A 13,654-nucleotide genomic window follows, 5' to 3' on the forward strand; every position below is an offset into this window, starting at 1 on the left:
CTGCATGTGGAAATCCCTCCAAACTATATACCACCCTTTTAAATTGCTCCTCGAGGCCCACATGCTTTGCTCAGCTTTTGCCTCTCCTTGGACCACAAGAATTAAGAGCAGGCAACTTGGCACATATGACTTTAGGTCAATAATTCGTTCCAGTGTTTTCCTGGACAGTTTGTTTTATATTTATTTTTACTAAATTATATCTTTCATTCAAGGCAAAGATAATGTTTATTCCAGTTATCATATTTGATGTTCTGAATCATTGTTGTATTTACAGACTTACTTTGACAGTGAAACAATAGAGATTAAATGAAGAAAAGTGTTCTTGCCACAGTAGGGTGGGAAAGTCTTGAAATAGATACTATAAGCATCAACAAACTTAAGACTTGTGGATTACCAGTCAAACTTTGTGACTCTCATTATTTACTATTCTGTATCATGCAATACAATAGAGACTAAACAGCAGGACTGAGGATTTCACAAAATTGAAGTTAACTGAGATGATTTCATCTTGCTGCTCATCTCCAGTAGTACTGAGTCAAGAATTTAAATAATGAGCTTCAGAACTGTCATAGGGTGAGGGGAGTATATGGAGAATGTTGGTTCACTGACTGTTCCCCGTGTAATGATTCTTTTTGTGATGTATTGAAGTAACATTGTATTATAAAATTATCTAAGTTTCTGGTGTGCATCACAAAAAATCCAGATGTGGCTATAGTACATTAAGTACACCAGTAAAAGGCCAGCACTGTCCTTTCCCATGTAGTTGTCTCTCTGCCCTGATTTTTTCCACCCTTCCCTTACATTCTGATAATTCCTAGTTTCATCTAATAGTTTAAAAGTTTGTCTTGTTTTATTTGTTTCACTCATTTGTTTGCATTCACCACAAGCGACATATGAGTGAAATCAATACACAAAGGCAAGAAGCATCATAGTTGTTATTGCATAGTACATGGTATGTTCATCTAAATGCTTTGAGAACAATTATTAAAATGCCTTTCTCCCACAGGTGATGGTGGCTATGCCAAAGATGCAAAGATGAAAGCACCTTCCTCCTTAGCAGTGTCTCCTGATGGTACCCTCTATGTGGCAGACCTTGGGAATGTTCGAATTCGTACTATTAGCAAGAACCAAGCACACCTGAATGACATGAACCTTTATGAAATTGCCTCACCTGCTGATCAGGAACTCTACCAGTTCACAGTCAATGGAACACACCTGCACACCCTGAACTTGATAACAAGGGACTATGTGTATAATTTCACCTACAATGCTGAAGGGGACTTGGGGGCAATTACCAGCAGCAATGGCAATTCTGTGCACATCCGCCGTGATGCAGGAGGTATGCCCCTTTGGCTTGTGGTGCCTGGTGGGCAGGTGTACTGGCTGACCATAAGTAGCAACGGAGTCCTGAAAAGAGTATCAGCTCAAGGCTATAATTTGGCCTTGATGACCTACCCAGGAAACACAGGACTGCTGTCTACCAAAAGTAATGAAAATGGATGGACAACTGTTTATGAGTAAGTTTCTAATTTTCATCATGGGTTTTGCCACATTTTTTATTTGAAACTGTATTATACTTGGGAAAACGACTTTGCTGCAGAGTGTTGCAAACTGCTTTTTCCTAACAGCCACAATAAAAATTTTTTAAAAAGTCATGGAGAAAATTTCACCCAACACCTAGGGGTTAGACCCCTTTCCCCAGAACAGCTGTCTGGTGCATAATAATAAAAACAGACTGAAAGAAGAATCACTGTAGGAGACAGGAGTAAGAAAGAAAACCAGGGACTCAACAAATTTATGGCATAATTGGGAAAGCAAAGTAAAACTTCATTTAAGTAATGAAACTAAACAGTATAGTTTAGAAGCATAGACTGATCCTTGTGGAGGTTAATGAATGAATTAATAAATATGTGTCCAGCCCAGTTCAACTCAACTCTGTATAAAAGACTATGGGAGGTAAAGGAGAAGTTGAGTGGATCTTGGAAAACAAGTGTGAAACGAGGGAGGCAAACAGTGCATAGGGAGAGTACACTGCATTGGCTGTTTCTAGGAAACGGTGAGCCACACACTACTGCAGAGACGGGGACATCCCCCACTGTCCCTGAACTAATCAAAGAATCCAGTGCATGTAGGAACCTACAGACTGGAATTAGCACAAGGTGTGTCTGATAACAAAATATCAGAAGATGTCAGGACAAGAAAATAGAGACCATTGTCTTTGCCTCCTAATGTATAGACAACTTTGTCTGCAAGTAAACCCCTATAGAGATCTAGTCTACCAAGTAATGGCAAGCATACTCCCACAAAGGGAATTGTTGGAGTGTGTGTGTGTGTGTGTGTTTCAGTTTTATTAGGTGGTTAATGATTTACAGTGTAGTCTTTATCAATATGGCACAACCTCTCATCTCCTATCATTGATGTCTAGGAGACACAGCAGGACCCTAATGTCCCTTCATCCTGTCTCTTTCTCTCCTTTCCCAGAGTCCTTTGCTTTGGCATAATACGCCACACCCAATTCAAGATTTACCTTACGTCCTCCCTACTGCTCTTTATTCTTAAGTTCCACCTATAAGTGAGATCATAAGATCTTTCTCTTTCTGGTTTGTCTCACCCAATATGATGCCCTCAAGTTCTCACCACAAGATTGCAAAGGAGATGATCTCACCATTTTAACAGCTATTTAGTCTCCATTGTGTATGTATAAACCACAGCTTTCTTAGTCATTCATCTGTCGTTGGATATCTGGGTTGCTTCCAAGTTTGGGCTATTACAAATTGTGCTGCTGTGAACATTGGTATACACAGGTCTTTTAAAATAGGTGTTTTTGTTTTCCCTGCATAAATCCCTAAGAGAGGGATTGTTGAGTCATAAGGTAGGTCCATTTCTAGAGTTCTAATTAATCTCTAGACTGTTTTCCATAGGGGTGAACCAATTTACAGCCCACCAACTATGTAAGAGAGTCCCTTACCTCCACAACCTCTCCAACAGTTGTTTCTGTCTTTTCTAATGTTTGAAATTATTACAGGTGTAAGGTAGTATCTCATTATTGTTTTTATTTGCATTTCTCCAATCATCAGTGACTTTGAGCATTTATTCATGTCTACAGACCCTTTGGATCATTTCTTTGGAGAAGATTCTGCCCTTATTTTTTCCCAGTTTTTCAGTAGGGTTGTTTGCCTTTTTATTATTCAGTTTGGTGAGTGCCTCTTATATTTTGATTATCAGTTTTCTTTCCAATATATGGCATATATTTTCTTTTTTATGTTTTTTTATTTTATTAATGATTTAATATTTATTTACAAAAATTACATGTCAACCAGAGTATAATTCCACACCATTCCCACCACCAGAGTTCTGAATCTTTAGTTTCCCCACTGCAAGCCACCACAGTTCCCCTAAGGTTGTAGACCTGGGCCAACCATCATCTCTACAACTATCTGTCTACATTTATACATAATTGCCCCCTTTTTCTTCCAGATCCAAATAATTTCTTCCTCCCCAACCTAGTCACGAAACCATTACTACCTCCATATGTCCCTCTCCCTTTTCTCCTCTCTCTGGGTGCTGATGGAGCTAAAGCTCAGAGCCCTCTTATCTTCTTCTTCCTATCACTTCTATCCTGCTGGGAGTATGGATCAAGGTTGTTTTGTGGGAGCAAAAGGTAGGACTTCTGGCTTTGTAATTGCTTCTCCACTGGATGTGGGCACTGGCAGGTTGATCCATTCCCCCATCCTGTTTCTATCTTTCCCTAGTGGGCCAGAGCTCTGGAGAGGTGAGGTTCCAAGATACACTGGTAAGGTCGTCTGCCCAGAGAAGTCAGGATGAAATTATGGTACCATCTGCAACTTGATGTCCGGGAGGTAGCAAGATGTAAAGGCACATATTTTCTTACACTCCATTGTGTGGGGGGTGGTCCTCTTTGATATGATGGTGATTTTCTTAACTGTAGAGAAGCTTTTGGCCTATTTTTGCTTTTGCTTTCCTTGCAATTGGAGTTGAATTGGTAAAGATGTTGCAAAAACTTATCTGTAATATAGTTCTGCCTGTTTTCCTCTAAGTATTTAATGGATTCTAGTTTAGCAATTGAATGTTTGATTCACTTGGAGTTAACTTTTCGATGTTTCTTTTATTATATTTTCTTTATTATTACTGGATGGAGACAGAGAGAATTTGAGAATGGAGGGGGAGATAGAGAGGAAGAGAGACAGAGAGGCACCTGTAGCCTGATTCACCACTCATGAATCTTTCCCCATGCCCATGGAGACCAGGGCTTTGAACCTGGGTCTTTGTGCACTGTAATGTGTGTGCTTAACCAGGTGTGCCACTGCCTGGCCTTGGAGTTAACTTTTCTATTTGACTAAATGTGGTGGTCCAGTTTCTTTCTTCTTCATGTTTCAAAACCCAGCATCGTTTGTTGAATAGGTTATCCTTTTTCCACTTGATGTTTTGGGCTTCCCTTGTCAAAACTTAGTTGACCATGGGTTGGGGCTGATTTCTAGGCTCTCAATTCTATTCCACTGGTCTGTGTGTCTATTTTGGTTCCAGGACTAGGCCATTTTTATTATAGTGGCTCTGGAGTATTTTTTGAGGTCAGGGAGTATAATATCCCCATTATTGCTCTTTTCTCTTAGGATCATTTTGATAATCCTGGGTATTTTCTGTCTCCAGATAAACTTTTGTATTTTTTGTTCTACTTCTTTAAAGAAATTTGGTGGAACTTTGATAGGGATTGTGTTAAATCTATATATGGCTCTGGCTTAAATAGCCATTTTGACAATGTTAATTCTTCCAGTCCATGAGCATGGGATGTCTTTTCATTTCTTTCTTTTTTTTTTCTTCCTATTTTATTGGATAGATCAGACAGAAATTGAGAGGGGGTGGGGGGAATAGAAGGGGAGAGAGAAATATAGACACCTGAAAACATGCTTCACTGCTTGCGAAGGGTCCCACCCTCCAGGTGGGGAATGGAAGCTCAAACTAGGTCCTTGCACATGGTACTGTACTTAACCGGATGAGCCACTGCCTGGCCTGCTAGGGAGGTGTCATGGTGGTTGTGTAGAAGACTTGAATACAAGAAGTCCCAAGTTGAGAGGCTGGGTGGTGGCACACATGGTTTAGGGCACACTTTACTGTCGTCTTTTCATTTCTTTGTATTCATTTTCTATTTCCTTGAGAAGTGTCTCAGTTTTCAGTATAAAGGTTTTTCACTGCCTTTGCTAGGATTATCCCTAGAATTTTTTTTTTTTTTTTTTTTTTTGCTGCTATGGTGAATGGAATCAATTTCTGGATTTCTTTATTTTTTTTTTCTGGTTTGGTGTTTACATAGAGGAATGCCACTGATTTTCATATGTTGATTTCATTTGCCGGGTTCTTTAACCAGTTTCTTAAATGAAGCTAATCCATGGACTCTGAACCCAGAGTCTGAAATGGTATTGTGTGAGAAGTTGAGGTGTTAAATGTGAGTGAGTCCTCCATGTCTGGCTGATCTGTGAAAATGTAGAGAGTATGAAGGGAATATGTCCAGTCCCACAAAAAAAAAAAAAAAAAAAAAAAAACCTCCTGAGAAAAGAGACAAAACAATTGGCCTTCATATTTTGGATCATTTCCCAATGAAATGCCACCAGCACAAAAGAGCTGGACAGCTATTTTAGTTTCACCTAGGAAAATGTTTTCAGTTGTTTCTCTTACAAGTCTTCCTCTCTTTTTTGTAAAAATTCTCTTACATCTTAATAAGGGTAATAAAAGTCATTGCTCACCAAAGCTTTACTATGCATTGGGTCTGGGCTACACAACTTACAGACATTGTCCTTTTGACCCCTTAACTAATAACTTGGGGTAGGTGCTCTGAGTATGCCCAGTTTAATAGACAAGGAAACTGAGGCACAGAATGTTTGCCTTCTCTTGATTCACACAGAGGTTCAGGATTCAAGCTTCAGCAGTCTGAGTTAAATGTTTGCACCTTTTAATATTCTGGCTTTAAGAAAGATGAAGTTTCTAATGACTGTTTTTAAAAAAATTCATGTGAGGTCACACTGCAGCTGAAATTAGACCAACTATTAATATATTGAAAGTTAATGGTTGAATTTGGTTGAACAACAAAAAAATGACTGGTGTGATAACTAGTTTCAAAATAATCAGCTCAGCCACTCATTTGTGTATCAAAACATCACATGGTTTGCATAAATATATAGTTTATTACTGTTAATAATTTGGCATAGTAAAAAAATAGTCACTAGTCCAACCATTCAGTATAAACTTAACAAATATTTACTGAGATCTACTGTATGCCCACCAGTATTCTACTGCTGTGAGCCAAACAGGAAAAATAAATAAATAAATAAATAAATAAAGACTCCCATCTTAGGGCTTACATTGTACTGAAGGGAGACAAGCAGAATGTACAGAACTTCAAATAGTAATAAGATTTATGGAGTAAATAAATTTAGGTAAAGGAAATAGATCAAAAGTGTGTGATAGAAGGTTTTTTATGTTATTATGTTTTTATGTTAGTGGTCAGGGAAGACCTCACTGAGGGGGTGGTATTTGAGTAAAAATCTATAACGAGAGAGCCTCGGTCTTGCCTGGGCCACCAGGTTCCAGATGCTACTATGCTGCCAACTGAACTTCCCTGGACAGATGACCCCACCAATGTGCTTCCTCAGAGCCCTGCCCCACTAGGGAAAGAGAGTGACAGGCTGGGAGTATGGATCGACCTGTCAATGCCCATGTTCAGCAGAGAAGCAATTACAGAAGCCAGACCTTCCACCTTCTGTGCCCCATAATGACCCTGAGTCCATACTCCCAAGGGGTTAAAGAATAGGAAAGCTATCAGGGGAGGGGATGGGATATGGAGCTCTGGTGGTGGAACTTGTACCCCTCTTATGCTATGGTCCTGTCAGTGTTTCCATTTTATAAATAAATAATTTTTTAAAAAATAGAAAAAAAAGAAAAAAATAGATTAATAAAAAGAAGCAAACCCTGGGGAAAAAATCTATACCAAGTGAGAGAGTGAGCCATATGAGTTTCTGGGGGTAGGGGAAGTAGGAAGAACAGTCAAATAAATGGCATGTACAAAGGCCTTGTAGTAGGATCAAATCTGGCATGTTTGAGGACCAGGGAAGTGGCAGCCATTGTGTTGGAGTGGCGTGGTAGTAGGAAGTGTGGGAATCAATGGACAATAAATGAATGAATCAGTGAAGTGATCAGAGTTACTTCATGTAGGGTTTTATAAGCCCCTATGAAGACTTTGGCTTTTAATCTAAGTGATGGACCACTAGAGAATTTTGAGTTGAAAGATTGATATGATCTGACTTACATTTTTAAAAGAATCAGTTTTCATTGAAATCAGACTGTATGATAAAAATGAACAACCCATGTCTGGCAAGATAGTTTGAGTGGGAAGATGCCTGCTTTGCCATGTATGTGACCCAGGTTCAAGTCCAGACACCACTGCACTGCGGGAAGCTTTGGTTCTGTGGTATCTTTCCCTCTCTCCCTCTGTCTATCTATATCTGAATATATATTTGGAGTGCTGAAGCCCAACTGGCAACAGAACAGTAAAAAAATAGACAAACAATAATAAGGACAGATGTAAAGGTTTGCAATGGTCAAGGTAAAAGATAGTTTTAAACTAGGGAATAGAGCAGTAAAAAAATGATAAATTATAAATACAGTTTGGCTGTAGAGCTGTTAGGACATATTGATTAAATCTGGGGTACAGAAGAAAGAAGAGCCTGAAATAACTCCAAAGTTTTGGACATGACCACAGATGTACTAGACTGTCCATTTACCAGGATGGGGGAGTCTATGCAAGGAAACTTTATAGTGGGTGAGAAAGTTGGAGTTCAGTTTGAGATCCAGTCAGTTTAGCTAGACATCCACGTGAAAATGCATGCCTACTATGTGCTAGTAGGCAATTATATGAATCTGGAGTTGAGGGAAGAGGCTTCAGATCTGAAATCTGAACATCAAAATTGTTATCCATAGTAATATGGTGGAATTTAAAGCCATGAGATCATCACAGAAGGGAATGTAGACAAGGAAGTGATCTAATAAGTGAACCTGGAACATTCAAAATTGAAGATAAGAAGAACAAATCAATAGAGAGTGAACAGGAAACTCCCGAGTTAGGAGTAAAACTAGAAGAGTGGAGTGTCCTGGAAGCCCAGTAAAACTAAGAATTTATGAAGGGAGAGGTGACTAGCTATGTCAAATACTCCTGATAAGTCGAACAAAACAAAGGATTTAAGAATTGCTTGTTGCATCTAGAAATGTGGTGGTGATTATTTACTTTGACAAGAGTGGGTGCTATGTTACAAAAAGGGGACAAAATATTGAGCAGAGCATGTTTAAAAGAGAATGAATACACACATGCTCCCTGAAGTGTTATTCGTAGTAGCCAATAAGTATAGTTAACTGTGTCCATCAAGTCATAAACAGATGCAATACAATATATCCATACAAAGGAATATTTCTCAGTTGTGAAACAAAATGAAGCTCTGATCCATGCTACAACATAGACAAACCTTTGAAACAGTATGCTCCCTGAAAGAAGCCAGGTACAAAGGGACACATATTGCATAGTTCTGTTTTTATGAAATTTCCAGAAAAGGCAAATTCACAGCAACAGTAAGTAGATTAGTGGCTGTCAAGAACTAGAGAGAGGAGTGAATGGGGAATAACTGCTAAAGAGTGTGGGAGTTATTTAGGGAATGATGGAAATGTTCTGGAAATGGTAGTAATGGTTGTACATGTTGTAAATGTACTGAAAGCCACTGGGTTATGTACTTAATGTGGTGAATTGTTTGGTATCTGAATTATATCTTGATAAAATGAATAACAATAAGGCAAAGAAATCTTCTGAGTAGTGTTGCTATAAAGAGGAGCAGAGAAATTGGAGCTGGAGAAGGGATAGGGTAAACAGAAAGAGAGAGAAGACACAGTATATTTGTAAGCTAATGAAAAGTGGCCAAATGCAGAATTTGGTAATTCCGCAAGGGAGGAGAGAACATTGTATGCAAATTTATTTTCCTTATCCACTCTTATTCCAAGTCAGGATTATATTCAAACCATCTAGACCCAATAGCATCTGTTCATACAGGGTAAGGGATATTAGGGGTGGAGGGGGGGCTTGCTGGAAGGTTCCTCTCCCTTCTGAAACAGTCATTTCTAGTGCTTGATATTAATTCACAGGGAAGTGCTGTCCTGCCTCTTCTTGCCTGTGCATATGAGAACATGCAATTTCATAGCTTTTATAATGTAACTAATTATTCTTACAGTCTTCTCAGGGGAAAAAATTGGCTTCTCTCATCTCTATCCTCCAAACTATTAGCCAGTTCAGAACACTCTATCCAAGTTTTCATTGTCTTTCTGCATTCAGGGAACCCAGAATCAGACTCACAGTTTCTGTCAGGGCCCCAGCTGTGCAGAGATCTGTAGGGAGTGTCCATACTGCTGCTGCTAGGCCCTCTTTAAAGAGCTTGAACATCCCTCGGGGGGGGGGGGGAGGCTGCCTTCTGTGGCCCATGGAGGCAAATTGTTTTCCACGGTGGAAACAAACATTCTATTCTGAGATAGTAAAGGACAGAGAGAGAGAGAGAGTGAAACAGAAGCAAAATTGGGCAGAATGAAGACTGCTATGCAATCCATCCCAGTTTTGATTATCTGTAGCAATAGAGAAGAGAAATGACACAGCTGACCCTGAACAGTGGGCAGCCCAAATGAGATTTTTACAGTGCATCTTGTGTAGTGGTCAAATATAGGCTATGTAGCTAGTGTGTGAGTATGTGTGGTGTGGTGTTGTTTAAGTGGATTTCCATAATTCCATTTGTCTTGGTCCAAGATCAGAATTTCCCATCCCCTCCCCAAAATACACAGTACTTGATGTTTGGGTGTCCACTAAGTGTTCTCTGTGTCATGGGGAAAGCTATCCACAGAGAAATGACAAATAGGGAGATGGATGTCAAGAGAGGAAAACTGGCTAAATGAGGTTTGGGATGTGACCTGTGAGGGCCCAATGACTCGTAGAGGATGGGAATCTTCTATGCAGATGAGTTTGCAAGTATAACCAGGATACTCCTGTGTATTTCCCAGGCATTTCCTTCAGAAGATCTCTCCTATAATAGATTTAAAATGTTGAGGGCTGAGGACACTGTGTCTGTTGTATTTATTTCTGCTACCAACCCAGACCAAACTGATAGCTGCTCTGGCTCTTGCCCTTTGTGGGAAGCCCTCCACTTCACTGATACTGTCTAGTTGCAGAATCTCATGGTTCTTGGCCTTCTTCATACTCTCCTTTCTGTATCCAGCACATCTCCCACCCCTACCTCACTGGGCCACCCAGATAAAGTTATCAGCAAAGAAATTGAATCCAATATTTCTGAAAGAATGCTTATTGGGCCATTCTGTTTCTTGTCAAATAATAATAATAATAATCATCATCATCATCATCACCATCATCATCATCATCATCAGTAGTGATTGACTGGGAGATAGCTCACCCTGTAGAATGTCTACCTAGCCATGCTTGAGGAGCGGGGTTTAAGCCCAGGAACCACATGGAAGCGACATGGAGGGCACCAGGTAAAGTGCCACAAATAGTAGAGCAGTGTTGTAGTGTCCCTGCTCCTTACTCTGTTTCTCTTTCCCTCTCCTCTTCCTATCTAAAATAAAGAGAATCAGGGCCAAGTAGTGGCACCACTTGTAGAGTGTGCATATTACCACACATAAGGACCTGGTTTCAAGCCCCAGGTCCCCACCTACAAGGGGAAGCCTCACAAGGCACAAAGTAGTGCTGCAGGTGTCTGTCTCCCCTTCCTTCACATTCTTTCTCTGTCTCTATCCCAAAAAGAAAAAAAGTCTAGAAGGCCAGGTGGTAGCACATACTATATGTATTTAATATGGATTAAATGCATATAGTATGAAGCCCAAGTACCCGTGCAAGGATCCCAGTTTGAGCTCCCAGTTCCCTGCCTGCAGGGGTATACCTAACAAGTGGTGAAGCAGGTCAGCAGGTGTCTATCTTTCTCTGCCCCCTATCTCCCCCTCCTCTCTCAATTTCTCTCTGTCTTGTCCAATAAAATGGAAAAAATGGCCACCAGGAGCAATGGACTCATAGTACTAGTACCGAGCCCCAGCAATGACCCTAGAAGAAAAAAAAATCTAAAGTAAAGAGATTGAAATAAAATAAAAAGAATGAAAAGAGTTGATCTAGCTGCTTGCCAGCCAGCATTTACAGACCTGGTTCATCAAGTACTCCACCCCACTTGGAGGGAGGAGGGTGTTGCTTCCATGTTGTGACCTGAGGGGATCAGTTGCAGAATATTGGCTTGTACTCTCTGCACCAACAGATGCAGGCCCCACAGGGAAACATCCAGCATAAGAGATTCTGATTAAACTTGTTTCTCTGACATTCATTCTGGAAACATGCATTCCCCTGCGATAGAGAGAAGGGAAAGGGGGGAAAAAATCTCAAGCAATCCATCAGAAATAGAAGTCTCTCTTTATTTCTTAGCCACTTTCAAGCAATCTTTCCAAAGGTGTAGGGATTGGCAGCTGATGAGTACATCGACCTGTATTGTAGCTCTTCTTTTAGGAATAACCCAGCAGAAGAGAGGTGGGCCTGTGTGGTTGGACCTAAGGCCATAGGAATAATTAAGTGTCCTGCAAACTGCCCCCAAATACAAATGCCCCCCCCCAAACATGATGGTTTTGACTGTGCCCAACAGAACTGGCCATGACTGTGTGGGCAAATCAAATGTTTCCTTTATGATGGCAGCAGTCGAATGAGCACATTAAAATGTCTAACTGACCACAGAAAGGTAATCTGGCAGTATAACAGCATAGCATTATCTAACCAGCAGCTGGGTAGGACTGTGGGAAGTTCTGCCTGGTTCCCACACCCCAGCCTCTCCCTCACCAGGAAAGGACAGGCAGCTTCAGGGAATGAAATCTAGACTCAGCTGCAACTGCTCAGTAGCTGTAGTCCTGTCCATGACTGTGGAGCTCTCCTCACAAGATGTACTCCTGCCGATTTGAGGAATGGGGATGGGAATAGAATGTGCAGGAGCATGACTGCACTTGGGATTAAACCTTCAATCATACTATCTCAGATTAAGAGCCACAGTGATGGGGGGGTAAAGATGTTGCATGTGGGGGCTGGGGTGTGTGTGCAGGGGATATAGGAAAACCAAATATATCCACATAACACTTCGAACATTCCTTGAGGTTTATAAGTTTTGTAACTCTGCTCCTCGGGGTTTGACTGGCAGCTGATATCTTGTCATCTTGCCCCAAGGAATGTATATAATCACTGCCTTCACCTTTAGTTGGAATCTGACTATAACCTAAGGGACATAATCAGAAAGATAGATCACTGTGCAGGGTGAATGCCTTGCCAGGTGCGCAACCCAGGTTTGAGCCCCAGCACACTGGGAGTAGAGGTGGGGAGTCCTGCTGCTGTGGTCTCTCTCCCTATTTCTGTCTCTCACTGTCCTTCTCTCAGTCTATCTAAATGAAAATAATAGGAGAGATACAATAGTAGTTGAGCCTAGATGCAGTGAAATAGCACATGTGGGGGTCCCCAGTTCCTCCCAAAATAAGTAAATAAATAAAGGATGAATAGCCTGAAAGGTGGGCAGAGCTTGGATGCACAAGGTATTGACTACAGTCCCCAGCATGACATTTGCCAGAGTAATAATGCTCAGGGGCTCTCTCCCTCTTTCTCTTTTTCCTCCTTAAATGTATATTTAAAAGCATGTGCTTGAGAAAGAAAGAAAATGCCCTTGATTTGGAAAGACCACTTGGAGCCTGCGTGCCCAGCTTATTTCGGTCAGAATTCCTAGAGCAGTGATAGGGAGCAGCCAGGTTTAGGATTGAGGAAACCCCTGTGAAATTCAGGAAGGGACCAGATGAGGTGAAGTTGCTGGTTAGAGATGTGAAAAGAAAGATGTGGTCCAGGTCATGAACCAGTCGCTCTCATGAAGAAGGCACACAGCAGCCCCCTGCTGTTGGCTACCTACTAACTCCTCCCTGCAAGAAAAAGCATGTTGGTACCCTGGGACAACCAAGACCAGATATTTTCTTCTTCTGGAAAGAAAACCAGGCAGGCAAGTTGGGCTGTGTTGGGCATTGCAGCCGTTTCTTCTCAGAGACCTGCTTCTTGTAGCCCCAGAGCCCCAAAGGGATCCATGTGGGATTTTTCCATCAACTCCAGGCACAAACAGCACCCTTCAGCCTTTCCTTGATAATTAAGCCTTACCTGCATAGTAACAATATGCCACAAACTATTTTGACTAAAATCTATTGAAACAAAAGATGTGTCCAGTTAAACAACTAGGGCTTGGCAGAGCTGCCCTACTTGGTCATTTCTGTTTGCACCCACAACTGTTTGAACAGACTACACATGTGTGTGCAAGCTTACAGGCTTGTGTGCACATGGAATTGAACTTGAGATAGGATTGTGTATAGCCTCGAGTTCAATTCTGTCCTGTGAATTAAGGTCCAGTCCCCTGTCCAAAGTGTACCAGAGACTGGTCTAGATTTTCTTTCTTCCTTTTTCTTTTTTTTTTTTTTTTGAAGAGCAACTTTTTTAAAATTTATAAAATGGAAATATTGACAAGACTATAGGGTAGAAGGGGTGCATTTCCACACAATG

The 13,654-nt window shown here is 40.9% G+C and overlaps 1 protein-coding gene across 5 annotated transcripts in view; it reads left to right on the top strand.

Annotated features, from left to right (window-relative positions):
• TENM1 (teneurin transmembrane protein 1) overlaps window positions 1–13,654 on the top strand; it is a 1,227,224-nt gene that overhangs the window by 1,170,742 nt on the left and 42,828 nt on the right. For all 5 annotated transcript variants that reach the window (XM_060183574.1, XM_060183578.1, XM_007524285.2 and 2 more), the window contains one exon: window positions 1,007–1,517. In XM_060183574.1, the coding sequence (XP_060039557.1) occupies window positions 1,007–1,517 (511 nt within the window). The remainder of the gene's footprint in view (window positions 1–1,006; window positions 1,518–13,654) is intronic.

The sequence above is a fragment of the Erinaceus europaeus genome, chromosome X (genome assembly GCF_950295315.1).
Source record: "Erinaceus europaeus chromosome X, mEriEur2.1, whole genome shotgun sequence".
NCBI lineage: Eukaryota > Metazoa > Chordata > Mammalia > Eulipotyphla > Erinaceidae > Erinaceus > Erinaceus europaeus.